General features: G+C 35.7%; 1 protein-coding gene across 1 annotated transcript; it reads right to left on the bottom strand.

Annotated features, from left to right (window-relative positions):
- Positions 1 to 6,566: 6,566 nt before the first annotated feature.
- MGAT4D (MGAT4 family member D) lies at positions 6,567 to 27,391 on the bottom strand. The gene is made up of 11 exons (XM_054561823.1): positions 27,298 to 27,391; positions 23,094 to 23,252; positions 20,516 to 20,653; positions 19,224 to 19,357; positions 16,361 to 16,407; positions 15,238 to 15,351; positions 13,425 to 13,500; positions 12,027 to 12,141; positions 9,164 to 9,294; positions 7,885 to 7,992; positions 6,567 to 6,569 (listed from the first exon to the last, which is right to left on the bottom strand). Exons 1-11 carry the CDS (start codon positions 27,389 to 27,391, stop codon positions 6,567 to 6,569), a joined length of 1,119 nt encoding a protein of 372 aa, XP_054417798.1.
- Positions 27,392 to 27,661: the final 270 nt, after the last annotated feature.

Below are 27,661 nucleotides of genomic sequence, written 5' to 3'. Positions count from 1 at the left end.
TCCAGGTTATAGTGTGTTACTTTCTTAGTGGCTTGGGACTCTACTTCTAATACTGCATTTAGGATTTTTGTACCAATCGTCATAAATGATATAGATCTGTGGCTTTCTTTTTGTGCTTATCAGGATTAGGTATTCATGTTATACCTACTCATTAAAATAATTTGTAATTTTTTTCATTATTTGCTATATTCCGAAACAATTTTAAAATATTGGGACTACCTGCTTTCTAGAAGTTTACTTGAATCTCCCTGCAATGATTTAGGCCTCGTACATCTTTGTGGGGTTTTTTTTTTCTGTTATTTCTCAAAAACTTTATGAATACTGATTGGTTCAAGGTTTCTGTCTCTACTCACACCATTTTGGGGAAATTGCATTTTCCTAAGAAATCACTCATCTGGCTTTTTTTAAAGAAAGAAAACTATTATCAACTAAACAGAAACTTACAACCTCCTATAAACTCACTCATAATTCATTGCCTTTGACTATTAATATCAACACATCATGTATGCCAAGATAAGGGGGAAAAAAACCATAAGTTGGTGGACATGGGAAAATGCCTGCCCAGATTTAACACCCGTTATTCACTCATGATTGTTGCAATTCTCCCAGAGGGTGGAAGACCACACAAGGGTACACAAGAAGCCCCCAAAATATTTTTGTACACCTAAGTTAGTAGAGAATATCTCTTTCCCTTCTACCCACAAGTGTGGCCACATTTATTACTACTACTGTTATTAGTAATAGTACCATATTACTGTTTTTCAATAGTGCAGATATTTGTGGCTTATCTCGACATCTGAAAGACATTCTGGCAACAGAGAGAACTTCACTTATGTCTCAGTGTTTGCAGAACTTCTGTTCACTTGGGGGGAAAAAGGTGTTTAAGGAAAAAAGAATTCACTAAATCTGATCTGAATGTGGTTTCTACAAACTTACTGGCTGTACTGATCCAGAAGGTTAACCACATCATTTGCCTTCATGTGTATGTTTGAAGAAAAAGTGATTTTTAAAAAGCAAAGTCAGTATAAATGCTCTAGAACAAATGCCCGAACCAACCAAGGAGCACCCTCTGCTCTGCTGTGCTCTCGCGGACTGTCAGCGCCCCCATCTCCTCGTCTTGCAGCCACAGGCCAGGGACCGCGGGTACCGAGTGAGATCCTCCCAACACCCCGTGTCTCGGAGCCGCAGGGATGGGGATGGAAACCAGGGGCACCTCTCCTGGCGACATTAGGAGCATTTTCTAGAAATGCTTGGTGCTGACCACCAAAACAGTTACTCTGGAATCATTTCATTTTGGACAGCAGCTATTGCGTTGGATCTTCAAGGTTGTCTTTTAACTTCTTTTTTCCCCTCTAGCATCTGCCACTCTCAATGCCTCTTTCTGAACATGAAAGCCGCACTCCCTTGGAATCATCTAACCTTTTCAGTAACATTCAGTGATATGTCGGAGAGTGACCTTTAATACTGTTCCAGTCTGTGGTCCAGCCTTTCGTGTGCTTTGCTTGTGTCTTGGATGGCAGGCTAAGAAGTCAAAGTTAACACCATTTCAAAGAATGTTGCCATCTTTTCAAGAAACGTTCTACCTAGGCTTAGCTTTAATTTTTCATATCAGTCTGGATGTGCTGTGGCAAATTTAATTTTTAAAATTCAAAATTTAAGTCCAATTTTTTGTAATGTACATATAATTTATTTTTTCTTCTCCCCTGCCCACCAGCTTTAATATATAGCTTCTTTTCCTCTAAAAGGAGAGAATGAAATGGACACTTACGAACAGTTTACCTTTCAGGTTCTCTTTATATGTTGGTATGTGATACACTTCACACTGAGGTAAATGTGTGAAATTTTGGCACTCAAGGATAAAACAGCAGTATGAATTAGGATTTTCATTCTTGATGAAGGATAAAAAAGTTTATTTCTCAAAATAAGCTAAAACAACAGAATAACAAGAAGAACAGGAGATTTTAATGGACTCCTATAAGAAACTGATGGATCAAGTGGACAAAAATTGGCAAGGACTTAAAAGACTTGAACGAGTAAATGTAAAAGCCTGACATAAGAGGGCCCTGTACTCAATAAACAGGAATATTTTAAGAAGACCTTTTTAAAGCACAAAACTAACATTTATAAAAACAAATGAATGCAACATAGTGTAAAGGCACTCCTTTAAAATGCAGAGACTATACATGCTTTTCAAATTTGTATGAAACGTAAGTCATAACAATTCTCAAATTTTATTACACAAAATTCTCTAGTAACAATGTAATTAAATAAGCAATCAACAATATAAGATGGCAAAACCAACATATTTTTAAAAACCCCATGTACGTTTCCAAATAACTCATAAGTTAAGAAGGTAATAATAAGGGAAAGTGTGAAATCTTTAGAATTGAATGACTATCAGAATATAGACATATCAAGATGTTTGGTAATCAGCCCAAGTGGTATTTAGGGTAAGTTTTTAGTTTTAAATGCTTTTATTTAAAAGACAAGAAGATATTATGGACTGTCAGGTCCTTGCTTGCTTCAATTTGTGCTTTCTATTTTCTTTAGATGTCTTAACAAAGTGGCTAAGAATGAATGCCAATTCACACAACCTGTCCATGACAATGTCAAGTTTCTGAACTTTTAGCTATTTATTGAGATTATATGATAGCATCATTATTATAGCAGGGCATTACTAAGTCAACAAAATACATTTCTTATTTTTTAAAAGTTTCCCTGACTTTACTATTTTATATTAAATTATAACAGTAAGAGTACAAACATCATAAATAAATGTTCTAATTTTTCTTGACATAGAGGTAGTTTAACACTGTCAAATCCACTAGTTTGTCCGTTGCTTTCTGCTTTTCTATATACTTATATACTTTCATTATTACAATGTCTGAAAGACACCATTAGAAAGCATGGTTTCTGGGGTTCCAAGGTATTACAGAGTTCTTTCTTGTTATGGTCATTAGCTCCATATTTCCTGAAATGAAAATAATCATAGGAATGCAATAAACATAGGGATGCATATATTCTTTCAAATGGAAACACTCCAAGTGCCCATCAATAGACAAGTGGATAAAAAATGCTATGGTACATACATGTAATGGAGTATTACACAGCCATAAAAAAGAAAGACCTTTTAGCATTTGCAACAGCACGGTCATACCTATAGGGTAGTATGCTACATGAAATAAGTCAGTCAGAGAAAGAGAAATATCTTGGATTTACATGTGGAATGTGAAGAACAGCATAAATGAACAAACAAAACAGAAACAGGCTCATAGACACAGAGAACAGACTGATGGTTGCCAGAAGGGAGGGGGCTTAAGGGACTGTATGAAAAAGGTAAATAGATTAAAAAGTACAGATCAGTAGTTACAAAATGGTCATGGGGCTGTAGAGTACAGCATAGGGAATATAGTCAGTAATAATTGTGGTAACTATGTATGGTGCCACGTAGGTACTGGAAATATCAAGGGGATCACTTCGGAAAGTATCTGATTGTCTAACCAGTATGCTGTACACCTGAAACTAATACAAAATAATATTGAATGTAAATTGTAATTAAAAAAATAAAAAATTTAAAAAATAGTAAGTTCATAACACCTAGAAATAAAATATTCACAAGGATGTAATTATTTTCATGACAATTACTTGATAATATTCTTTCTTATTCTTTCCTTTTAATTCCACCTCCACCTACTGGGGAAGATAACTTTACACTGGCAAAAGATATAGTTCTTACGATATAGGAAATAATGTCAGTTTTAATATTGTGGTGTTAAAATTATTGAAAGTAAATCTGGGAAATCTGTATTGTTGGATTGTCATTACAGCCAAACAAACTGTTGTGAATAAGATACAAATATTTTAAATCTCCATTTTTTTATTTTTATAATTTAAAATATAAATATAGATTTAGGGTAACAACATAAAAACACAATAATCTTTTAATAGTGATATAGGAAAGAAAATTAGAGACAATATAAAATGAGAACTGAAGAAATTATGTTGTGAATATAAGATAAGATAGGTAATACATTTCCTGTAGAATTAGTTTTGAATTTTTTGTTCATCAAAGGCAAAAAACAAAAACATAATGCGCCAAAGGGATCCTGACAGTTCTCCAGCAAAGAGAATCTTTTTTCTAACTACAAATTCTAAGAGAAAATTGTCACGTGTAACTTTACGTAAAAAAGAGGCACATAAAACTTTACCAGTTTTCAAAAAAATTCTAACATTCCAAATATCATTCTTTGATACAAGTCAAGGCATAAACTTAACTACTTCAGTTAAAGCATTCTGATAGGAAGTGTTCCCGCCTCTGCATCCCCTCCAACTGTGCTTATTAGGTTTAGCAACAATAACAACGAAACAAATGTGTCACACATACAAAAGTCATTACTTCACTGAATTTCAAAGTTAATTTGGAATCCTTTGTTTTGTGTGGCAGCCCTTCCTCCAACACATTAAATACTTTGCCCTGCGCCCGCCTGTGCACTGCAGGAAACGGAAAATGGCTTTTCACGCAGGAGGGAGCCCGAGCAAATTATACAAGTCCCACGGGTTATCAGCTAATGGAATTTTACAATATTATATTTTATTTGCATTTTCAGAAATTATTAATACTGAACTATTTTAGTTGTTTCTAAAAGAAATTTTTGAAAGTTTATTATAGATGTAGAATATGAAGTGACAAGAACACTTACATTGAAAACAGGCAACATTTTTAAATTTCAGAAACTAAAAAAATTATCACTAAGATGAGTTTTGTTTTATTATTTTTGAACTGCAAGGTAGATAAATAGAGATAAGCTCAATTTTGTTCTGCTTAATAAACTATACTTTATCTTGCACTTAAAAAGAATTTTTAAGAGAAGTATAATATAATTTAACGGGCTGTGGAACAAGTTTTACACAAAGTTTTTTGAAAAGACTGAAAGGAATAAATATTAAGTAAAACATAGTAACTTAAGTACTGGTCCTGGTTAAAGGAAAAAGGATGACATTAATCTCTCTTCGGCCATGTAAATAAATCTTATTTTACTCAATAAAATTACAACATTTTAAGAATGTAAGTGAGTCATCCAGATTCTTGGTTCACGGTGACGGTTGGCTAGAACTCATTGAAATGACAATAAATGAGTAGAAGTGTAACTCCAAACAATGGAAAGGGTGCAGGGGCCTCTCAGACCTATGGGAGATACGAATCTGATGGAGGTGAGGAATCTGTGACCTAGACACGTGGGACAGAGGGCGATAACGGAGGTGGCAGACTCGGTGGAAGATGGGAGCCGCGCTGGCGCGAACCCTGGAGAATGAAGTGAGAGTTCGTGTCGGGCACCCACAGTCCACAGCGGAGCAGCCCGGACCTGGGGCCCAGGCAACGCAAACCCCCTGGTCTCCTCCAGCCGAAGCGGCGGGAGCCACCTGACACAACCAGAGCAGGCCGCGCGCGCAGTGCCCAGGACGAAGCCCTCTGCGTTCTGGCAGGCTGGTTGGTGCCCCTGCGCGCAAACCTCGAGGGAAGAGAAGGAAAACAAACACAAAACAGCAGCGACCTGGCCACTCGTATACTCTAACACATAGTTTGCAAAGCAGCAAATTCTACCCACCTACCAAAATCTCCCAGGAAGCCTCCTTCATGCTTTACAATTTAATAAAAAAGGTAAGTGAAGTGCCGTAGAAGGGGGAAGAGGAGAAAATTCACCCATACTGCCGCCACTCAAAATCGACCAATATTAACATGTCCTATAAGCTCATTAAAATTCAGACAACCACGAATCACTAAATATTTGAGAAAGCATGTAACACAACAGAGAGAGGGAAAAAAACCCAACAAGCAGACGGTTAAGAAAATGAAAGGCCAAGCCACAGCTGAGACATGCGGTCCGACTATATTCAAGAATATTGCAATTCAAAATTCAAAAGGCAGACACTCCGATTTTTAAAATGGGCAAATATCTGAATATACATTTCACAAGTATGTATTTCATAAACATGTATTTCATTAAAATATATTTTTATTATTTATGTATACACATATATGTGTATATATATTCAACATCATTGGTCATTAAAGAAATGCAAATTAAAATCATAATGAGATAGCTGGACTTGCCTTTTCTAGAGTTTACAAATAGAATCATACAATACAAATCTTTCACATCTGACTTTTTTCAGTTAGCATAATATGTTAGAGGTTCACCCGTATTTTATATCAATACGATTTATTGTCTCCAAATTCATTATACATCTGTATCTACAGTACATCATAAAAAAGGAAAAGGAAGTAATGATCGATTCTTCTAAAACAGAATATTAGAGTGTATCAGAAAGTTATATGCAAAAAATTTTTTAAAAGGATATAAAATAAAATTAACCACTATCTGATGATTTTCTATATATTAAAATCAATTTTTATGCTTACCAGTTTATCATTGAATGTTTAACTTTAAAAAATTATGATATAGTCTCTTATCCACTGTGAAGGTTGAGAAATAGTCTAATCCTTGTTATGCCATTTTTTCCAAAGAATGATTCTGATCATTTTAAAAGATGTTAGAATGATGAAACTACTAATAGTAGACATCCTGATAGAAATTTAAAAAAAATAAATATAATCACATTTGACATATCTTTAGATTGTTATTTATTCTTATCTATTTTATGTGGTATGGAGTATAAAAAGAAAAAAGCTAAGATTTTAACATAAAAAATTAGTGATTAGATTTACATTCTACTTAATCTATTGTGAATTTATAAACGTAAGGTTAAAATAGCTTTATCTGACAAAAAAATATACATATGATGGAAGAAAAATATCCCATTATTATAGCACCAATAAATAGAATGGCATAGACCAATTTCTGCATCATCTACGGCAGTTCTGTACATTTTGATGGTGTTACTTTTTGCATAAAGATTCATAACAGTTAAATTTTCATTATTGCAGACACTTGTTTGTCCTGTTTAACACTTTTCATCTTGAGTTCCACCTTGTCTGATAGCTAATAGCTACCATGTACTGAGTTTGCACTGTGTTCCAGGCACTGTTCCAGAGAGTGCCATGCAATAAATACACAGAGACAGAGAAGAGACGGTGGGAGAAGGCAGGTAATAAATGACGGATGAAATGATGGGAGGGTAGAGATGGGCCTTTCCCGCATTTCAGCTGACAAAGGATTAAAACAACCATTTGCTTTGTCGAGTGCAGAGATGTCAACAGTATTTCAAATATAAAAGCAATCTTAAGGACCATCTTATATTTTTAAACTCCTCATTTTATAAAAGGTGAAGAGAGCTCAGAGGAGTGGTAGGGCTTGCCCAATACCATGTACATAGATGACCATACTGAAAACTAGTTGTTTCTACTCCCAAGTCTTTGCTGCTTCTACTCCACCAAGATGTGGTCAACTGTAAATAACATTGTTTCCAAAAATGATATAAAATTTAAGAATGACTAAAAACCAAACAATGCTGACTTTCTGTTCATCTAATAAAGTGATCTGAAATAAGAATGAAAATACATTTGAATTCAATAATAAGGGCATTTTATTTTTGAAATTTTCTTATATAATTTTGAATATTAGAGAAATTAAAATAATGAATTTTATTATGATTCAAAACACTTTTTTAGTATTACTATTTGAATTGCACAGCTGGAAACAATGAGAGAACATTTACATAGACTGGATTTTTTAACTGTGATAGATAACTTGGGTCTTAAAAAGATGACTGGTCTTCAAAATATAAGTCTGCCAGAAGACAAACTGTGTTGAAACAACCACATTTCATAGTTTCTCTTATGTTCTTATTGCTCCTTTTCTAAATAATATCTTATAAGTTCATGAAAAATTGTTTCTTTCTGGAATTACATTTTAAAAATCTTACTTTTAAATATTGTTCTGTTCCAGGGAATGATGACTGTATACCCACATGCTGGAAAAGAGAAGGTTTATATTGAATGCGAATTTGCTTATTTCGTTCTGCACATTTCTCCTGGGGAAAAAGTAAGAGAAATAACAATTTTTAGTTAAAACCAAATACTCCTTTTTATTGCATTTATTAATGGCAAATTATTTTATGGTGTTAATTTTTGCCAGTGGTCTATATTAATATTTTTGAATTTAAACAAAATATTTGATTCTTAGCTTTCTCTTCATAAGACTAATAGAACAAAAGAATTGAGCTACAAAAGGGCTTTAATTAAAGCAAGTATGGCCATGAACTCTGTCTTAGAAAATGTGGTGTTATGTATATAACCTCTCATTTCTTCTTAAATAGTAGAAACTGCAGGATTAAAACGAAGAGCCAATATGGAAAAAGACGTGGATGATCTCCTTAACAATAAGATGACCTGTGGCGTCACTCCTATTAAAAACATTTGAAATTATTCTGATCGCTATCTGAAAATTATTTTACATACTGTACTTATAGAAAATTTATTAAAGTACATCTCTAATTTATATACGTAACACTCTTTAAAACTGTAGGCTTATTAAATGCATTTCTGCTCAGTTCTGACATGCAGCCTAACCTCTCTTTCCAGTTCCATCACCTTTTGCTTCATGTGTTTTGAGGCTCTGTTGCTAGATGCATGTGCCCTTAGGATTGTTGTATCATCTTAGTGATTTGACCCTTTTATCAGTATAATAATCTTTCTTGATCGATAGTCAATTTTTTTTCTTTGCTCTGAAGTCTACTTTGATATTAATATGCTACTGCAGATTTCCTTATTAGTGTTTACATGGACTATGTTTTTCTATCTTTTAACCTAACTATAGAATTATATTGTATTTAAACTGAATAGACAGCAATTAATTGCGTAGTGTTTTTTAACCCATTTTGATAAACTGTCTCTTAATTGGCATATCTTGGCTATTTATATTAATTTGATGTAAATATTGACATGTTTAGATTTATGTCTACCATTTTATTGTTGTCTTTCTGTTTGTTCACTGTTTTTTGTCCCTTTGTTTCCACTTTTCACTGCTCTTTGGCTTCTCATTACCTCGTTTAGTAGGTATAAGTGTCAGTAAAAGTCTAGAGTATTGGAAATTAAAAAATTGATGTACTCATCATACTTGGTTTGGTAAACAAATTTTAGGTAATTATATTAGACAGTATTTTCCAAAAATATTTGGTATTTACAAAGTAAAGAAATACTCACAAGAGTTTCTCCTAGCCGGCACATCTTTACCTGAAAAATGTCTCCCAAGAGTAAGTCTATGGGTTTATCTTTGTAGAACATTAAAAAAAAACTCACAAAGTCAGTCAAGTCCTCAGATTTAAATAGCTTTCCTATAGAGAAAAAGTAAACAAATCCAAATAACTCTTTAGCATTTACAGTATGTATCATAACAGAACCCTTGTATATTGTTGTTCATTTTATTTGCATGGGGAAAAGCAAAAAGCTATTAAAAATTATTTTAAAATACAATTAAAAATTTATTTAAAAAGAAAGTGAAGGGATTAGACAAAGAACATATATGATGGACCCGCTGACATGGACAGTGGTGTGCGGATTGACTATGGAAGTCGGGGGCAGGTTGGGTGGAGGGGGGCAAAGGGGCAAAAAGTTTTTTGAAACAATTGTAATAGCATAAACAGTAAATCATTAATAAAGGGAAAATTAACATATTAGAAATAAGTTTAAAGCGTTAATAAAGTTGGAGGATAATATAGCAAAATAATATATCTGCTTAATTCTTAAGAACTACCACTTCGGGCGGTGGGGTGTGAAGCAGGTTTAGAATAAAAAATACTATTAGGAAATCAATGTTTGTAACTAATTAAAGAATCAACTGTCTAAATAGAGTGAAGGTTATATAAATAAAATCAAAAGTGTATGGGCTATACTCTGTTACTTAATTATCCAGAAACTGTGACTTGTAACCTGACTTTTGTAAATTTTATCAGTCTACCACATGCTTAATTTTTATTAATAGACAGTATTATTTCAATATTTCAATATCTGAGCATTGTTTTATAAGAATGTTATTTTTCTTTTATACTTATGATTCCTAAAATTTTGCTATATTTTAAAGTATGATTTCATTACATCCAGTTACTTTTTTCTAATACACCACATTTTTCTTTTAATTTAATTTAATTTTTTTGCATCTTTAATGTTAAAATGAAGTTTTAAGATTCAGGGAAATGTTCACTTTAAAGTAAATAGTGTAAAATACAGCTAACTATTTAATAAGCATGATAATAGGATGGGAGCAGGCTGCATTTGTTCATTAGCACTTGAATCTATTTGGGTCACTGAGTCAAATGCAACTAAATGCTATATAGTAACCAAAACAAGTGATTTAATGATGGAAATAGTTGATTTAATATTTACATTTCCCTAATCTTCTGTTAGCATGATGTATTGTAAAATCCTGTTTAGCAAGCCCATGCTTTCAGTAAATATTGAGTAAAGAACTGTGATGTAAAAAATAAAGCCTTTGTAAAGTCAAGCTTAAAATGAGTTCAGCATCACGGTTGTAGTGCCCCATTTGATGTGCCCTCGTGGTGATCAGAAAGTGCATGTTCTCTATCCTTCACATACCCAACTTTGCTGACAAAGATAAAAATAATTTAAAAACTGGTAACTAATATATCAACAAAATTATTTTCTCTGCAAGCTTCTCATCAGGTATTACTTTTACCTGTCATTTTTCTTCCTATTTTAACCAAAGCTGAGCAAAATCCTTCAGGGCCTTAAAATTGGATTCCATAGCACTTTATAGAAAGTATGGGAAAGGAAATGGTCAAGTAAGTTAAGAAGAACAGATAGATTTTACTAGCAACCAGAAAATTGTTTCATACTCCTCCCAAAGGCAAAGAAATTTTTGACCCCTAAAATGAACCCTTACGACCCACGTGGGAAAGCAGGCATTCACCTGCGCTTAGGGGCGTCTGAGCTGCACGATGCTGTAGGGCCAGTTGGCAAGGCAAACTGGCAGCACTTAGAGCCCAGGCTCCCTCTGCCCTCAGTGATCCCGCTCCAGGCAACGTGCACGTCACAGCCATTGCTTTGTGGCAGCAGAGAGCTGCAAACCATGGAGCTCCACCCCTCTGGGAATGGATGCATCAAATGGCTTGTTAGTAGCACTTACCGCAGTATTGAGAAGGAGTGAGCTAAATGAACATCAAGCAACATGCTGACAGTTTTAACGTCTCGTTTTGAGAACAAAAACGTAAGGAGCAGGAATGGGCTTATCACAGCACCACTTATGTACATTTTAAACAGGTACAAACATGATCAACGCCAAGTGTTTTACATGGATATGCGTATGTTTATATGTATGTTTTGAACACATTAGAGTGAAAATCTAATGTGGAGGGGTGGGGGGAAGTGGGAGTAGGGACTGGGCATAAAACAAAAAAATAAGCGAGGGCTCCTGCTTGAAACAATGAAAACATGCACTGCAAAGAGAGAATGGTAATTTAATTGCTGCCTGGAGAGCCAAATTTTTTTAAAAAAATAAAAGAATGGAAGGGAGGAAAGGAAAATGAAAGTCTATGGAAAAACTGTAAAATAAAAAATAGCATTGTGAGCACAATTTTAGGAAATTTTCTGTGGTGGGCATAAGTCATAAATTTTTATATATTTTTTATAATATTTCAGGAACTTCAGAGTATGATAGCCCTAAGTTAAAATTTCTTTCTCTACAACTGTTTCCTCTGCAAGTCAGTATTTTTCTATGTAAAATTGAGAGAAATTGATCCTAGCCACTGAACTAACATGAGTGTTGGATCATGGCAAGCATTTAACAAGGGTTAGTGATCTTATTTTTTATAAATGTACACATATGCCAATCTGCTTACTTATATTGTACATCCAGAAAAATTTTTGTTTAAAAATACGTTTCCTGAAATTAGATCCTTGAATCTGATTTTATTATCAAAGTAATTGTGTCTTTGTAGAAATCATGCCATTCCTTTTCACTTAGTAGCAAACCCTTACATAAGTTCTTTAGAACTTCTAAGGTTACCACATGCTAAAAAGGTGGACCACACAAAATAGATCCATTGCTTACCTATGAACCCAAGAACTGAAAACTCAATATAAAACCAATTATTTGAAGTGAGAGTATGTACAAAATCTGTGATTTTTCTAAAGTACATCTTTTTAGCTATGATATCATCTTCTAGCTGGAGAAAAAACACACAAAAAAAGGCATTAGTACCTGTGATGTATTTGAAAAGCTATATTAGTTTGAAAACTGAAAATACTTTCAATAGACTACATTGAACGATGTTTTTATGAAGTAATAATTTTATTTTTTTAGTTCACTAAGGGTATTTACTCTTTGTCAATTTTCATTTTCTGATTCTCAGCAAAGAGATTCTTTCTTTCTTTCCTAAATGCTAACATGTAACATTCACTCTAAATCCTCTTAGGAGGACTCTGTATCTGAGTCCATTTTCATCCTCACAAATACTTCAGGTTCTAGTTCAACATCGACTAGCTTTATGCTGAGATGGCAGGTGCCCTGCTCCATCACTGGATGCTGTGGTTGGCAAAGAGCTGGCGTGAGGGAACTGGCGCTCTCATCCACAGCCAGCTGCTTGGAGGGATGGTGCTAGCAAGCCCTCAAATCGTTTTCAGTAAGAGGAGTGGGACTAGATTTTCCCTTTTTGATTGAAGACATAATATGCATAACCTATAGACTCAGAGGGTCTCTTAAGGGGTTTAGCAGAAGAATGTGAAAGTCCTCAGGTACTTTACCAGAGCACAAAGCAGAACTGTGTTGTTTCTAAGAGTACTTTGGCTGGATCTCACGTTTCAATTTCATTGTCACTAAATAGGAATTGAGAAGGATTTTTATTTTCTTCCAGTAAAAGAGAAGAAAACTTCTCTTTTACTTCAGGCCTTTTCCTAACTCTCTCTGTTCTCCAATGATATTCCTCAAACTCTTATCATAACTGCACAGTGTGTCATGTAGTAAGTATACACTTCCTGTTGGGATACATTATTTAACAATGTGCAGGACCTTAGTGGGTACAAACTATATATAATTGGTTTATTTCATAAATACAGTATAGGCACTGTAGAACTATGTTACTCCTAAAACGTGAGGCAATGTTAAATGTTTAGCAGTGATAAACATTTAATAAGTTCTCCAATTATGTTTATTTAACCCAGTAAATTTGTGGGCAGAGAAATGTAGGCAATACAATTTCTTTTCTTTTTTTTCTAATTTGGTAAATTCTTTTCAGTTTGCTTCAGGTAACTATAATTTCTTCCATTAATAGTGACCCCAGCAAGAACACTTATATGTAATCAAATTTATGCTTCCTTTTGGTATTTTAATATAGTGAGTACTTTCTATTTTCTGAGTACAAAGTAAGGTGGAGGAATACAATGAGGAAGGACTCAAAAGAGAGAGAACACAATATTTCCACTTTAAATTCTATTTATACCAAGGTCATACCTGTAAATAATACATGGCTTTGGGTTGGGCATACAGCATCAGAAAACTAAAATCCAATACTTGTTTGGTTCGCCAACTAAAGATAAGTAATAAAATTTGTTATTGTTTATTGTTATGATTTAATTTTTGCTTACAAGCACCCTCAGTAATTAAAAACAAATTATTTTTACACTTTGCTAATAACGACCACTATCTTCATTAAGTAAAATTGTAGATGTTATATTAAAAAGTGACGCTCAGAAGTTTCTCATCTTTATTCAGTGGGCAATGTCTGCCATTGCTATACTAGGATAAGCATAATCTATTTATTTTTCATTTGGGTTTGTTAAATTTTGATCTATATAATAAAGTTAATATTCTTTCTTAGGTCTTGTCAAATTAAAGTATAAAGAAACTTTATTCTAGCGTAATACTAAGCTGGATACTAGGCCAGGTCCTGAAGGTACAAAGAGCAATACACAATGCAGTTCTTGCCCTTCAGGGTTACATAACCTAGCAAGAAAGATAGAAAAATAATAAAAATAGGACAACTAAGTAAGACCTATATAAGCATATTGATCACAGTGCACAGTGATTTGCAGGAGGATGGGGAGGGTGGAGCAGAAGGCGATAGAGCGTTTAGTGTCAGGGACAGTCCTGCAAAGGCACAGGACACGTGGAAGAGCAGCCCCCTGAGATTTAGGGCGCAGAGAGCTTATGGAAGAGAAGCTACAGACGGGAAGGTTGGCAGAGACCAGATCATCAAGGATCTCTTATGACATGCAGGAAACTTCGGACTTGATCTCACAAGAACAGATTCTTCTGCCCACAGTGTGGACAAGGAATGGGAGGAAAGGCTATGCTAGGGTTAAGGAAAGCAAACAGATCTGGGAGGGCCTGACCTAAGTCCAAGGCGGAGAAATAGGAGTCAGAGTGACTATGCGGAGAGAGATTCAAAAAGAGAAATGATGATAGAGACACAAAGGGCAGAAAGAAAAAACACAGATTTAGAGTGACTCCCAAAATTATGACTCTAAAAACTGGGGATAATGTGGGTCATTAGTTAAAAAGCAAAACAAAACTGTTAAGAGATTTCCGGACTCTGACATACTATTTATTATTTTTAAACTAAAAAAGCTATAAAAATAAGATCTTTTTCTGAATTCTGACATGTCATTTGCTCTATTAAGTTTTGAAGAACCAAATTATTTTATTTCTTGTATACCAACCACATTTATAACCAAATAATCCTTCATATGTGTGTGTGTATATATGTATGAAGGATTATTATACATAAAGATATATATCTTTTAAATTTTCAGAATCCTTGCATGAGTATTATATTTTATTCTTACAATGACTTTTCTGAAAGTGTAATGTAGATTTTCTTATACACCCTGGAAAGTTAAAGAAGCAAAGAAAAGAAAAGCTAAATTACCTGCCTCGGATGATCAGGAAATAGAAAAACTGGGTCTAGAATCTAGGTATAATGATTTATAATGCTAGGCTTTTTTCTCCTTCATTATGCTTTTTCTAATTACTGTCTGTGAATGTGAACACGATAATCAGTGGTGTGCTGGTGGTGTTTACAGCTATCTCTCTGTGGAGGAGTGGAGATGAGCCCTGATTGGTAGCTGTTGCCCATTTCTCTGGTGTAAATGCTCCTGATTTCATGTTACCAACTGATGTCACTGAACACAGAGTTGGAAAGTGATGCACACAGTCAGCTCTTGCAAGTCAACAGGGCTGTGTTTGGAACAGGATCTATTAGATGCTGATTCCAACATTTCATCAAACAAAGTTATTTAAGGATACAATTTTCTAAATGTCTTACCTCTCCAATGTTTGTGAGTCCTCAGGTGAGTGCTTGGCATGTAACATGTCTGGATAAAAAAAAGGAGGTATTGAAATGACCTCTAAGGATCCAGACATCAGTTGCCTTTTGAATCTATAAATAGAAATCAATGGAGACTTGTAATTGATATACCAAAAATAACAAAAATGCCTAAAGAGAATTTCCTTGTGCTTGTCCACATATTTTGATTTGAATTATTCCACATGATGGTACATGATAGCAGTACCATTACACTACTTTTTAGCCAAAGTATTTATTTTATGAATTAGAGACATATCAAAAAATTAAATACATAAATCCCACATTCTGGGGAGTATTTATATTTCTAAAACTCTAGCATGCTCTCTTTTGGGTCTTTGTACCTTCTCAGGCAATTCTACAGGCTAGACATTCCCTTTCTCCTTGTGCCTGCCTGAAGAATGTCTACTGCACCCTTAGACTTAGCTTACCTATTACCTTTTCCAGAAAGTCCTTCTTGGTAACTGCAGGTAAAGTGAATTACTTCGTACTCGGTATGTTTTCATATGCCCTCCCCATCCACCACAGTAACACAGCCTCCTTGTGTTTGGTTGTTGCCAGTGTTATCACCTACCGGAACATGAGGATGTGGGAGGCTGGGTTCGTCCCACAGCATCTTGCTGACAAATAGCTTCGTATTGGTTCCCCAGTGCCTGCGTCTGCCAGGCTGCATACAGCAGCAGGTGGTAAGCAGAAGCAGTGAGGGAAACTTCGTACAGTAAGGAACCGAACATGTTTTAAAGATAATCTAGTAGGCTTCTCACAGAGACAATGGATTCCATGGACAATAGATATTATATAACAATAATTACATGAAAAAGTAAGTGAAAATTATTTTATTGCTGGTGTAAAGTCTGAGGTTTTGCAGCTTTTCTTGTGGGAAAATATGGACTTTAATAGGTAGATAACCACATAATTGGGGAAAATTTCAAATTCTATTTCATCACAGCTTAGATAGAACTACAGGCTCTTTCTGCACAGCTGCACATTAAAACAAATGTGACCACTGATAAAATAATTGGGCAGAAAAAATAGGATAGAAAAATTTTACAAACCATTTAAAAAGCTATCCAACAGTACTTACGTTTTTGTAATCATGTCAACAACAGATTTTAAATAATCTTCATTACTCTAAAAAATGAGAAAAAAATTTACTGAAACCAAGCATGCCTCATACTTTTATTAATACATTTGCTACATGTAAATCTAATTTATGAGTGGAATGTCATTGTGTTTTAATCATTTCTCTGTTTCTGTAAAGAATTTTAAAAATCCATGTCTCTAAAAGATCTGACTTGAATACTGAAAATATTTCATTCTTCCTTTGTCACAATATGAAATATCACTGTATGTGATTTACACTTAAAAATTAGTGGTTTCAAAAGTCATGCATCTAAAACAGTTTTGCCCTAAAAACTGGATGGCTTCTTCCAAAGAACTTCTTTTTGAAGATATCTTCATTTTATGAGTATTATATGACAATAAGCTTATTTCAAAATTACTACACATTTTTCCAGAGAGTATTACTCAGCTCAACTTCCAAATTTTCTTTCATCAACAAACTTTGTGTATCTATTCTCTATTGAAAACTGTTCTTAGATTAGATGACAGAGTCATTTGTAAATAGCTTTTGGTGGTTTATTCTCACAGATGATTTTTTTAACATATCCAATGGCATTTACAAGACGAAGCCTCAGGGCCCACATGCATTCCCAATATAAAAGTCTGAAAATAGTTTGAATAATGACAATTGTAGTGTCAAATCTGAGTTCTATGAAATGCAATTGTGAATGTATATTGTTAGGTTTTTTGTTAAAAATATCAGGAATGATGCAAATAACTCTATTGTTGTACTTAAGGTTCTTAAGATGGCAATACATTAAATCACCAGTTATTTGCTACATGCTGAAACATATACTTTAAACATAGTACTAAAGGTACACTTCTTAAGCATTCTATATTCCATTTTAAAATTTGTGCTCCCATATTTTTTTATTGGTCTAAACCAGCAATTTTCAACAAGTGTGATGCAGGAGTTTTTAAAACATACAACACCTGACTATTTAGCCAGGGGCACTGTGCACCGACCTCTTGTCTCTTTGATTGTCAAATAAAAAAAATAAAAATAGTCAGCACAGCAATAGCTATCAAGTGTGAATGAATCAAAATTATACCTATTTTTTGACAGATTGGCAAAAAGTATATATTTGGTGTGCTACAGAATTTTGTAATTAGGTCATGTGAGCCATGAGATGAAAAAGGTTGAAAATCAGTGGCCTAAACGCTCTAGGCAGATGCACTGTGTCAGTAGCAAATAAATAATGATTGCACTATGTCACAAAAAAGTGACAAACATTTTGGAGATTAAGTAGATGCTCCTAATATTAGAAGGTAAATTTGGAGAGAATTATTAGTATTTAATTTTTTATTTATATTTTCCCATTAGTTCTTCTGTTGCTTGTTTTGTTTAAGAGTTTTTCTGCATTCAAAGACATTTATTATAAAAATTCAAATAATAGAGAAAAGAAGAAAGGACAGCAAAGATCCTTTTAACTCTCAACATCCAGAAATAGCCATTATTATATTTTATATTTTATATAAGCTTATGTTTATATAGTTTTGGTATACTGATACTTAAATGTAAATTGTTATTTATATCATTCCAAGATTTGCTCATTCTCTTTATTCTTCATACATTCCATCTATCTGTATTATCTTCCTTCCTTCCTGCTATCACATTTTGCACAGATAATATGTTAAACAGGATGCTTTACAACTTTTTTTACTCAACAATATGATTTGGACATTGTGTTATGTCAGTGAATATGATATTCATTCTTGCGATGGTTATAGATCATTACAATGTAGTCATGAATATTCAATCGGTCTCTTATCAGTAGCTATTTGGTTATTTCCAATATTATGATTTTACAACACTGAAAATCCTTGAAATAATTACTTATTGAACACTTACTATGTGCCACAAATCATTCTAAATATTTTAAATATATTAGCTAATTTAATTGCCAAAACAAAGGTAATATTATCATCACTATTTTATAGATAAAGAAAAGTGAAGTACACGGAGGTAACTTGTTCAGGTACACCAGCCAGGGAGTGAAGAAACTGACTTTGGCAGTTTAGATCCAAAGTCTGTATTCTAAACTTCTGTGTAGTCTGTCATATTTTTATCAGTTTTAAATTCTTGCCTTATTATCCCCTTGACATAACTTCCCAAAATTGAGATTTCTGAGACAAAGGATATACACATTTTGAATTTGATATATGTCACCCACTTCCCCTCCAAAAGGCCTTGTAGTGTTAGACTTTATACAGTACTTTATAGTTTTACATGGCACTAGAGGCAAGAAAGAAAACTCCAGGGCCATTAGAGAGATGTGGATTGATATCTGCTCCATTAATTACTGGGCCAATTACTTTTCTAAATTTGTTTCTTCATCTGTAAAATCAGGATACTTTTACAGGGATGTAATGCAGGTTATAAATAATGTATATAAGAATTGTCTACAATCCTTCAGATATAGGAACAAGTTCCTCAATAAATGGCAGTTATTATTTATATAAATTATCCCTTGATTTCTATACCTGCCTTTTACTGGGCAGGTTTTATTACTATAGCATCAATTTTAATGTTCTGTTTGTAAATATAATTTCTGTACCACATAGTATGCAGGCCTCCTAGTTACATATTTAACAATACAATCTTATTTCTTCACATGGAAACATGATATTTAAATAAATTCTTTAGATTGACAGATTTAATTCCTTGATCATATCAAAAAAGTATTAATACATTGTCTGCTATCAAAAAAAAAGGCACCTGTGAATTACTTTTTTAAATTTAAGGAAAAAATTTGAAATGAAACAGTGATCAGCATGGAACCGCTGGCTGCGAGTAAGGAGAGCCACCGACCCTTCGTACGTACGTCTGCGACAGAGACAATCACCACGGAATCCCGCGCCTCCGAAGGGGTCATCCAGGAGACGAGCGAAGTCAGCGTTTGCTTCAGGTAACTGTGGCCTCCTCTCCTCACAGTGGGAATACCCAGCGCAAAGGACACTGCAGACCCCACGAGCGCGGGGTCGCCATTGCAAACCACAGGGAAAACACAAGTTAGCGTTAATATCGTGCTCACTTCTATGCTTGGGTTAGCTGTGCAGTCATGAAAATAGTATCTGAAGCTGTTTTCCAGAAGTTACCCAAACCACTGTGAGCTTTTGTTACGTATTTCATTTTCTGCTTGAAGAAATTCCAATTTGCAGTGGATGGTTGGGAAATGTATTAAACAGACCCCCAGATGTTCTCATGGTGGAGCATCTCAGTGTAGTGAAAAAGAAACTAACCATTTGTCCATTTATTATAGTGTTCCTCTAACTGGGTGTGAAACACGTTGGCTGATTTTCTCCTCTTATTCCTTAGGATATGCAAGAATCCAAAATAGGAAAAATACTATGAAATAATTTCACATGTGAAAAGAATGCATGAAGTAATTTCCAAATGATTTGATGGAATAAATTCGTGTCCCTAAGTGACTTTTATTGCCCAGTAATGATTGAAACACTGGGAGAATGGACCCACATCATCCAAAATAGATGTCAAGATTCTGTGCCCAAAGCAGCCACAGACAACAAGCAAGCGATGAACATGGCTATGGTCCAAAAAACCATATTTAAAACAGGCAGATTCAGCCTGGCGGCTGTAGTTTGCTGACCCCTGGCCCAGAGGGACACACTCACTGGAATCAGTGAGATTTGTGAGAAAGACAAGTTTCTGAGAGTTGGCCTAATGTCCCTCTTCTAATGCAAATGTTTCTTCTCTTCTTCCATACATGGTGAGCTTGAACTCATCCTTCAAGATCAAACCACTTCTGCAAAGTTTTTGCAGAACTTGCTCCTCATAAAGATGGGGAAATAAGAAGAAAACCAGATGACCTACCAAGTACTGAGCAGATCCTTAACATATGTTTGACTTATATTGACCTACTTTCAAAGCACCTGTATTAAAGTCGAATTTGAATTCAAGTCTCCAAATATTTATTAAACTACCTTTTCTGCCAGACAATTTACTGATTTCTGGTGGTCCAAATTAGTGCCAACTAGGCTGGTGGTCTAAATATCAGACTGAGTATCATTTTAATGGCTCACATTTTAAAATTTAAAAACATGTTCCCAAAGATCAAAATATCTGCATCTGATTTTCCAATTCTAATTTTCTTACCGCCTGTTTTCTTTTTGCTTATGATTACATCAGGATAAATTCTGCCTATTTTCCTTAGATGGGGGAAAAAGAACTTTAAGACTTCAAATGTATTAGGCACCATTTCATTCTTATCCAATGCATTCACTGTCTTCTCAACTGAAAGAGAAAAAAATAGGGCTTCGGAGTCCCTGACTATAGGGATTCTCCCTCCATCACAAGTTTTTAAAAGAGGGTTAATAATTAACTTACAGATTAATTTAATATTCATATGTAAGAGGAATACTATTAAATGTAAATTATCAAAATCATATGGTCACAAAATATAGCTCAAAAATTGGTTCATATTTATTTAAAAAGTAATACAGCAGGACTTCCAATAACATCATGTCATTCAATGTCCTTTCATTAACATTGATTAAATGCCGTAGGAACTTAACTGTTGTTTTTATCAATTAGCATATGGTAAAATTGGTTTCCATATATATTATTTACCTTGAAGTTCCAGAACCTGTCAATGACGTTAAGTCAGGTCTTCCTGTATTTAAGTCTAGCACGATGAGCTATACAACCAGAGGCTAATAGAACTGTCAGTTCCAAATAAAGGATGTATAACTGAAACATACTGTAAAGAAGTATAACTGAAAATATTTCCAAATCACATATACATCTGTTTTGCTACTTTCATTAATATCATGTCATTAAAGTTTGTATCTTTATAATTTTTTAGCTCCTTCAATATGTAATGACTTCATTCACACCATTCATTTGAATTTGCCTCTACAATTTTGAAAGAGAAGAACAAAGTTGGAAGACTCGTGCTACATAATTTTAACTCATAATACATAATATCTTAATCAAGGCAGTGTGGTATTGCAGAAGAAAATAGATACACAGATCAATGGAACAGAATAGAGAATCCAGAAATAGATCCACACAAATACGATAGATTGATTTTTTTTTTAAGGTACAAAGGCAATTCAATGCAGAAAGGACAGCTTTTGACAAATGGTGCTAGAATACTTGGACATCCACAGAAAAAAGAGTTGAACCTTAACCTATACTTCACACTATTTATAAAAATCAACTCAAAGTTTTCATAGACCTAAAATATAAAACCTAAAAATAAAAAACTCATAAAAGTAAATCCTCATGACTCCTAGAGTTCTTAGATACATTAAAAGCACAATACATAAAAAGGAAAATTGATAAACTGAATTTTATCCAAATTAAAAATGTTTGCTTTTTGAAGGACGACACCGTTAAGACAAGCCACAGACTGGGAGAAAGTATTTCCAGATCACATATCCATCTGATATATATCCAGGATATACAAAGAATTCTCAGAATTCAACAACATAAAAACAAACCACCCAATTAAAAAATGTGCAGAAGATCTGATCAGACATTTCACAAAGAGGATATGTGAACAGAAAGAAAATAAGCACATAAAAATGTTCAGCATCATCACACTAGAGAAATGCAACTTAAAACTATGAGATACCATGATATTAGAGGAGCCATAAAAAGTGGGAGGGACTGGAACTCTGCTACGCTTGCTGCAGGGAATGCAAACTGGTACAGCCAATCTGGAATCAGTTTGGCAGTTTTTTATAAAGTCAAATATATGCTTACCAAATGCCCATGAATTCTAGATATTTATCCTAAAGAAATGAAAATTCTAACAAAAAACCTGTACACGAGGGCTCACAGCAACAGGTATTTGTAACCACCCTGCCCCCAAAACTGAAAACAACCTGAACGTCCCCCAGTTGGTGAAGAAGGCTATCCATTGTACACCCCTACAGTGGAATGCTACTCAGCAATAAAAAAGCAATAAACAACTGGTCATATAACTGGGATGAATCTACACTGAGTGAGAGAAGCTGGTCTCAAAGGGTTACACAAAGTGTGATTCCATTTGTATGGCATTTGGGAAAACAGAAACCTGTTGGAACAGAGGATTGATCAGTGGTTTCTGAGGCTTAAGAGTTGGGGGGGGGGGTATCTGACTAGAAAGGGGGAAGCATACAGCAGGGCTTTCCATTCCGAGGCAAAAGGGAACCACTGAAGGCTGACATATAAGACAGTATAGGCTTCACTTTGGCTACAGCGAGGGTAGGTAGGTAGAAAGAGGAAAAAATGGGAGTATGTTAGCAATCATGCAGATGAGGCACGAAGGTGGCCTGACTAGGGGAACAGAGATGGTAAGGGGAAAATATGGACCGATCTGTGAGATGTATAGGATTACCAATCAGCGGAATCGCTCACTGACTTGACGTGTAAGTGTGCAGGAGGGAGAGGGAGGAGTCAGAGATGATGCTCCGGTTTCTGGCTGCATCTATTGGATGGATTATGGATGGTGGTGCAATTCAGAGAGATGGAAAATACAGAAAGACCATCTTCCAGGTAGAGATGAAAGTCAGCATACAAGTGATGTCCTTACCTGATTTTTCCATGTCTGACAATAAAAGAACAAGTATTGATTTAATTATATTTATTGGGGAGAAATGTTCTAAAATCAGAAAGCATAAAATTTAAATTTCCAAACACAAAACATAAACAAACCACCATGCACAAAAACAAAAGCAACACAAACCTAAGTTCACTGATACATTTTCTCTCTGACTAATGTCATCCTTCATTTTATTCAAGGTTTTCATCAACTCCTGGCGATTTCTTTCCGTTTCATTTTTTATATGCAGAATACTTTCCTTAAACTCCAAAATATGGTTTCTACAATTAGTTAATTGATTACCTGCAAAGAAAACATATATGTTTATACACATAGCAATGGTATTATACAGTTTTCTTAATATGTAACAAAATGTAAAATAAATGTTTCATTATAGCTATGTATCTAGCACTAAGTGTGTGTATGTATTTCTATATAGTGCTATATACAAGCAGAATTACCTTCTGGAGGGTGTGCCCCTTGTAGGACAGGCTTCCCCAACAGGTGAGTGTTCTAAGAACCCAACTGTGTCAGTGCGCCAGCTGGCGTTGTTGTGAGGGGCTGCATTCAGCTTCAGTGAATTTTTTTTTGACAACTCAACACATTTGCCCATTTCATGATGGGTGATTTACGAGCACACCTGCCCACACTGCACTGAGTGTTCAGCAGTTTTTGACCCAAAACAGAATGACCTCCATGCCTCACCCTCCCTATTCACATGATCTTTGCCCCAGTGACTTTTCTTTTGTTTCTCTGGATGATAAAAGTCCTCAAAGAGAAACATTTTGCCAATGTGAAGAGGTGAAACAAAACACAGTAGAAGTACTAAAAGGCATCAAAATCAACGAGTTCAAAAACTGTTTTGAGCAGTGGGAAAAATGTCTCAATAGGTGTACTGCATCAAATGGAGAGTACTTTGATGGTGACTGAAGTTTAAACATGTAAGACTAAATATTCAATTTTTTATAAATAAATTCTGGTTTTCTGGGTCCCCCCACCCTTGTATATTTGTACATTAAAACTGGAAAAAATGAAGTGTTAAAAACAGCAATATCTGGAAGTTGCATGTATCAGATTTGAAATTAGAGGGGAAAAAACCCAACCAGAAAATTTGCTTCTAAGAATTTATCTAAAGAAAATGACCAGAAATATGTACAGATTTGGCTCTAAGGATGTCCAACATAGGCAGCATTATTCATCATCATAAGAAAATAGGAACCAACCTAACTACCTAACAATGGAAATATGCTAAGTAAATTATAGAATGTCCTTTTAATAGTCCTTGGTAGCTCACATATAACTGAATCTCAGTTTTGCCACTTCACATTTGTGGGGCTTGGGCAGACTGTTTAATTATTGTTAGTCTCTGATCCTTCACGTGTAAATGGATATATAAGAACCCCTGCCTCAGAGGTGGTGTGAAGATGTAATATGATAATGCATGCAAACTATGTGGCAAAGCACATTAAAAAGTGCTTTGAAAAATGTCTAATAAATATTATGTGTTGATGGACTATTTATTCATTTATCATTGGAATACTATACAGCTATAAAAAGAATATTCAATGTCACAAAAGCAGTTGCGATGCTGAGGCTTCCAAATACTGTGCAAGGCAAACGTTTGGCATCTGACTTTAAATTCAAGGAAGAGAGTAGGGCTGGTATTATGGATTTGAGAGCAAAAATCTTGAGATACCTTCTGAAATGGGGCAAGACAATGTAGTGATAGAATACTGTCCCAGTCTTACCTGGGGATGTTTACTTCATCCGTGCCCACACTAGCCTAGGGCAGAGGGTTCAGTCTTTGAAATCCAGCAGGATGCCATTATCAAATGAATGGACTTGCTGATAGGAGCTGATTTAAGGGATTCTAAAACAACCATGCTTCATCAAAAGACCTGTAACTACCCCAGATAAATCTTGAATATCCACAAAGTGGGTATGCTACTTGGGAATGCTCACAAACTTACACAGGGATGTAGCTTAACCAGTATAACCCTATGTTATACTATTACCCAGTTTCCCCGGGTAATATTCTCTTTGCAAAACGGATCATGTGTTTGGAAGTGACAGAGAAGGGTGATGCAACAGAATGTAAGTCAGTCCCCAGGGGATCAATTTGGTACACGTGAAAAGAAAGCCTTTTCTCTAGAGGAAGGATTTGCAAAAATACACTTCTTACTGATAATTCAATTCATCGATATTCTATTTAAAATATTTACATTACACATATTAGTCATTCAGGTATTTTGTTAGAATAAAATGTTATAAAACTGTCTTGCCAAGTTTGAAATAAACAATAACTTGATGTTTTGAGTCACCTGTGGTGAAGTTGTGAAAACCACTACCAGTCCATGTGTGCAATGGGCCAATGTGACGTCCTGCCCCCATAAACAGGGTGAGGCCCTGGCACCGTGCCCTTCGCTTCTCACCGCAGGGGCCGGGAGAAAACAATGCAAGCCACATCGGTGACTTTAACTTTTCTGCTTGCCACATGAAAAAGGGTAAAGAGAAACTAGCAAAAGTAATTATAAATGACAGATTTAATCCAATGTAGCTAAAATATTTTTTCAATAGGTAATCAATATGAAGAGTCATTCATAAAAGTTTACACTTTTTTGGTACTATTTTAAATCTGGTGTGTATTTTACAGTTACAGTACATCTTAATTCAGAGGTTAAATGGGAGCAGTTGGAGTAGCATGTAGTCCTACCAAAACAATGAAATTTAGACTAACTTAAAATAAAATCAGATGAAAACTCAGTTCCTCAGTTGCGCACACAGCACTGCAAGCGCGCGGCAGCTGCCCGAGGAGGAGCTGCCCTACGGACAGCGCAGGTCTATGACACCCGCTGTGAGCGCATTAGAAATGCAGCATCTCAGGCCTCCGCCCACACCGTCTGCATCGGAATCTGCATTTTATCAAGATTCATAGGAGTTGGTGGGCAAGTTAAAATTTGAGAAGCACTGCTATAAACCTTTAATTGTTTTATCTTTCTCATCACTGACTTTACTATACAGTTCAGGCCCTTATCTCCTCTTGTACTATTATTATAATTGCATCTTAATTGGTCTCTCACCTCCAATCCACAATTAATCTTCTGGAAACTATGCTCAAAGACTGTAAGAGGTTATCTAAATGCTAGCTGAATAAAGTCCAAATGACTTGCCTTAGCATGCAAGGTCCTATACAGTGTGGCCATGACCTAACTTTTCCACCTTATTTCATTCACTAAACACCTCCAGAAAAGAGGAGCATGCTGAGATACTCATTCCTTCTTCCACTGAATACGCATCATGTGCCACTCACTGTGCTATGTGATAGGCAAGCAATACATGGATAAAGTCCGGTTCCTGGTCCAGGAAATAACAGGTTTGCAAGGAATGTGGGAAAGGAGCATAGACTTGAACAACTAGGAGTAATGGAGTGTCCAAATGGAATTATCCTCAAGTGCACAAGCAAAGGGAGGCAGGAACAATGAAGAGCCCACTAGCTGGGTTAATATATTTGCAGAATCCCTAAGTCTTAATTCAAAACTCAACTGTATGAATGCTGAAGAATTAACAATGGACTAGAGGTGAAAGATAAAATACAAGGAAACGAAGTTAAATTTGAACGACAGATAAACAATTTTTAGTATCAATAGATCCCATTCAACTTTTACAATTCAAAATTTCTTCATTGTTTATCTGATATTCAAATTTAATTGGGCAATCTCTATTTTTGTTAGATTGACAACGCTGTAGACAACAATAAGTGAGAACCTCAGTGTGTTTCAAAGTGGCAGAGCAAGCCCCATGGCCCATCGAAGAAAGTTCAGATGCCAAACCAGCACCCTAAATTGTGGATGACATCTCTCATCTCACCCCTTTTCAGCCTCGCAGAAAATGCTTGAGGGAGCCTTGGAGTGCGGCTCACTACGGTAGAACACAAAAGGGGAAAGATGGCTGTATGAGAGGAGCTCTTGCAGCCAGCCCTGCATGTGTCAGGAAATAATGGGGTGGAGGGTGGGGGGCAGCTGGGCAAAGATACGGCCCTCGAACATATGCAGGGGAAAGGCACACGCAGCAGCCAGTTAGAGCCCAGAGGCCCCGCAGGCCGATGCGTTGGTGCGCGTGCCCACTGGCGGTTGAGGCCACTGGATAGACCGGCGTGTCCGTTACAGCTCAACTGCTGGAGGGACAAGAGTGGTGGCTACACCTGTAAAGCCCCTGATATGAGCGCAGGAAATCCTGTCAGGTTCCTACCTCGTTCCCCCCTGCCCCTCCCCTTCCCTCTCTCCAACCAGGCCGGCCCTGCAATCGGAGGACGCAGGAAAGGTGACGGGAGGAGCCACCCGTGGCTTACTGGTTTGAACCATCCTGGAGATGCAGAAACAAGAGAAGCTGAAGAGCAGGACCGCAACGAACGAGATCAGCGTGTTCACACGCTTGGCCCCCATGGAGGTGGCTGGTGGGGCACCGAGCAGCGTGGCGGATGGAGGCTACGAGAGGGCCGACACCACCAAGGAGAAGCACGTGCGCCCCTGCGCACCCTCCCCAAGGTGTCGCTGGGACCCGCGCACACCCGCTCTGCCCTTGGGGAGCTCTCTTCCCTAAGAGCACTTATGAATCCTCCCCTCCGCCCCCCAATATGGCTCAGGACTTAGAATGTGAACGGCTTGGTAGGGCTGCTGAGTTAAATGCCTTAAACTACTATGGGACAGTTCCCC

Source organism: Pteronotus mesoamericanus, unplaced genomic scaffold, assembly GCF_021234165.1.
Source record: "Pteronotus mesoamericanus isolate MK-2021 breed Mesoamerican mustached bat unplaced genomic scaffold, CSHL_Meso_final contig_163, whole genome shotgun sequence".
NCBI lineage: Eukaryota > Metazoa > Chordata > Mammalia > Chiroptera > Mormoopidae > Pteronotus > Pteronotus mesoamericanus.
Note: the sequence above shows the minus strand (reverse complement) of the source record. Positions and strands in the feature narration are given on the sequence as shown.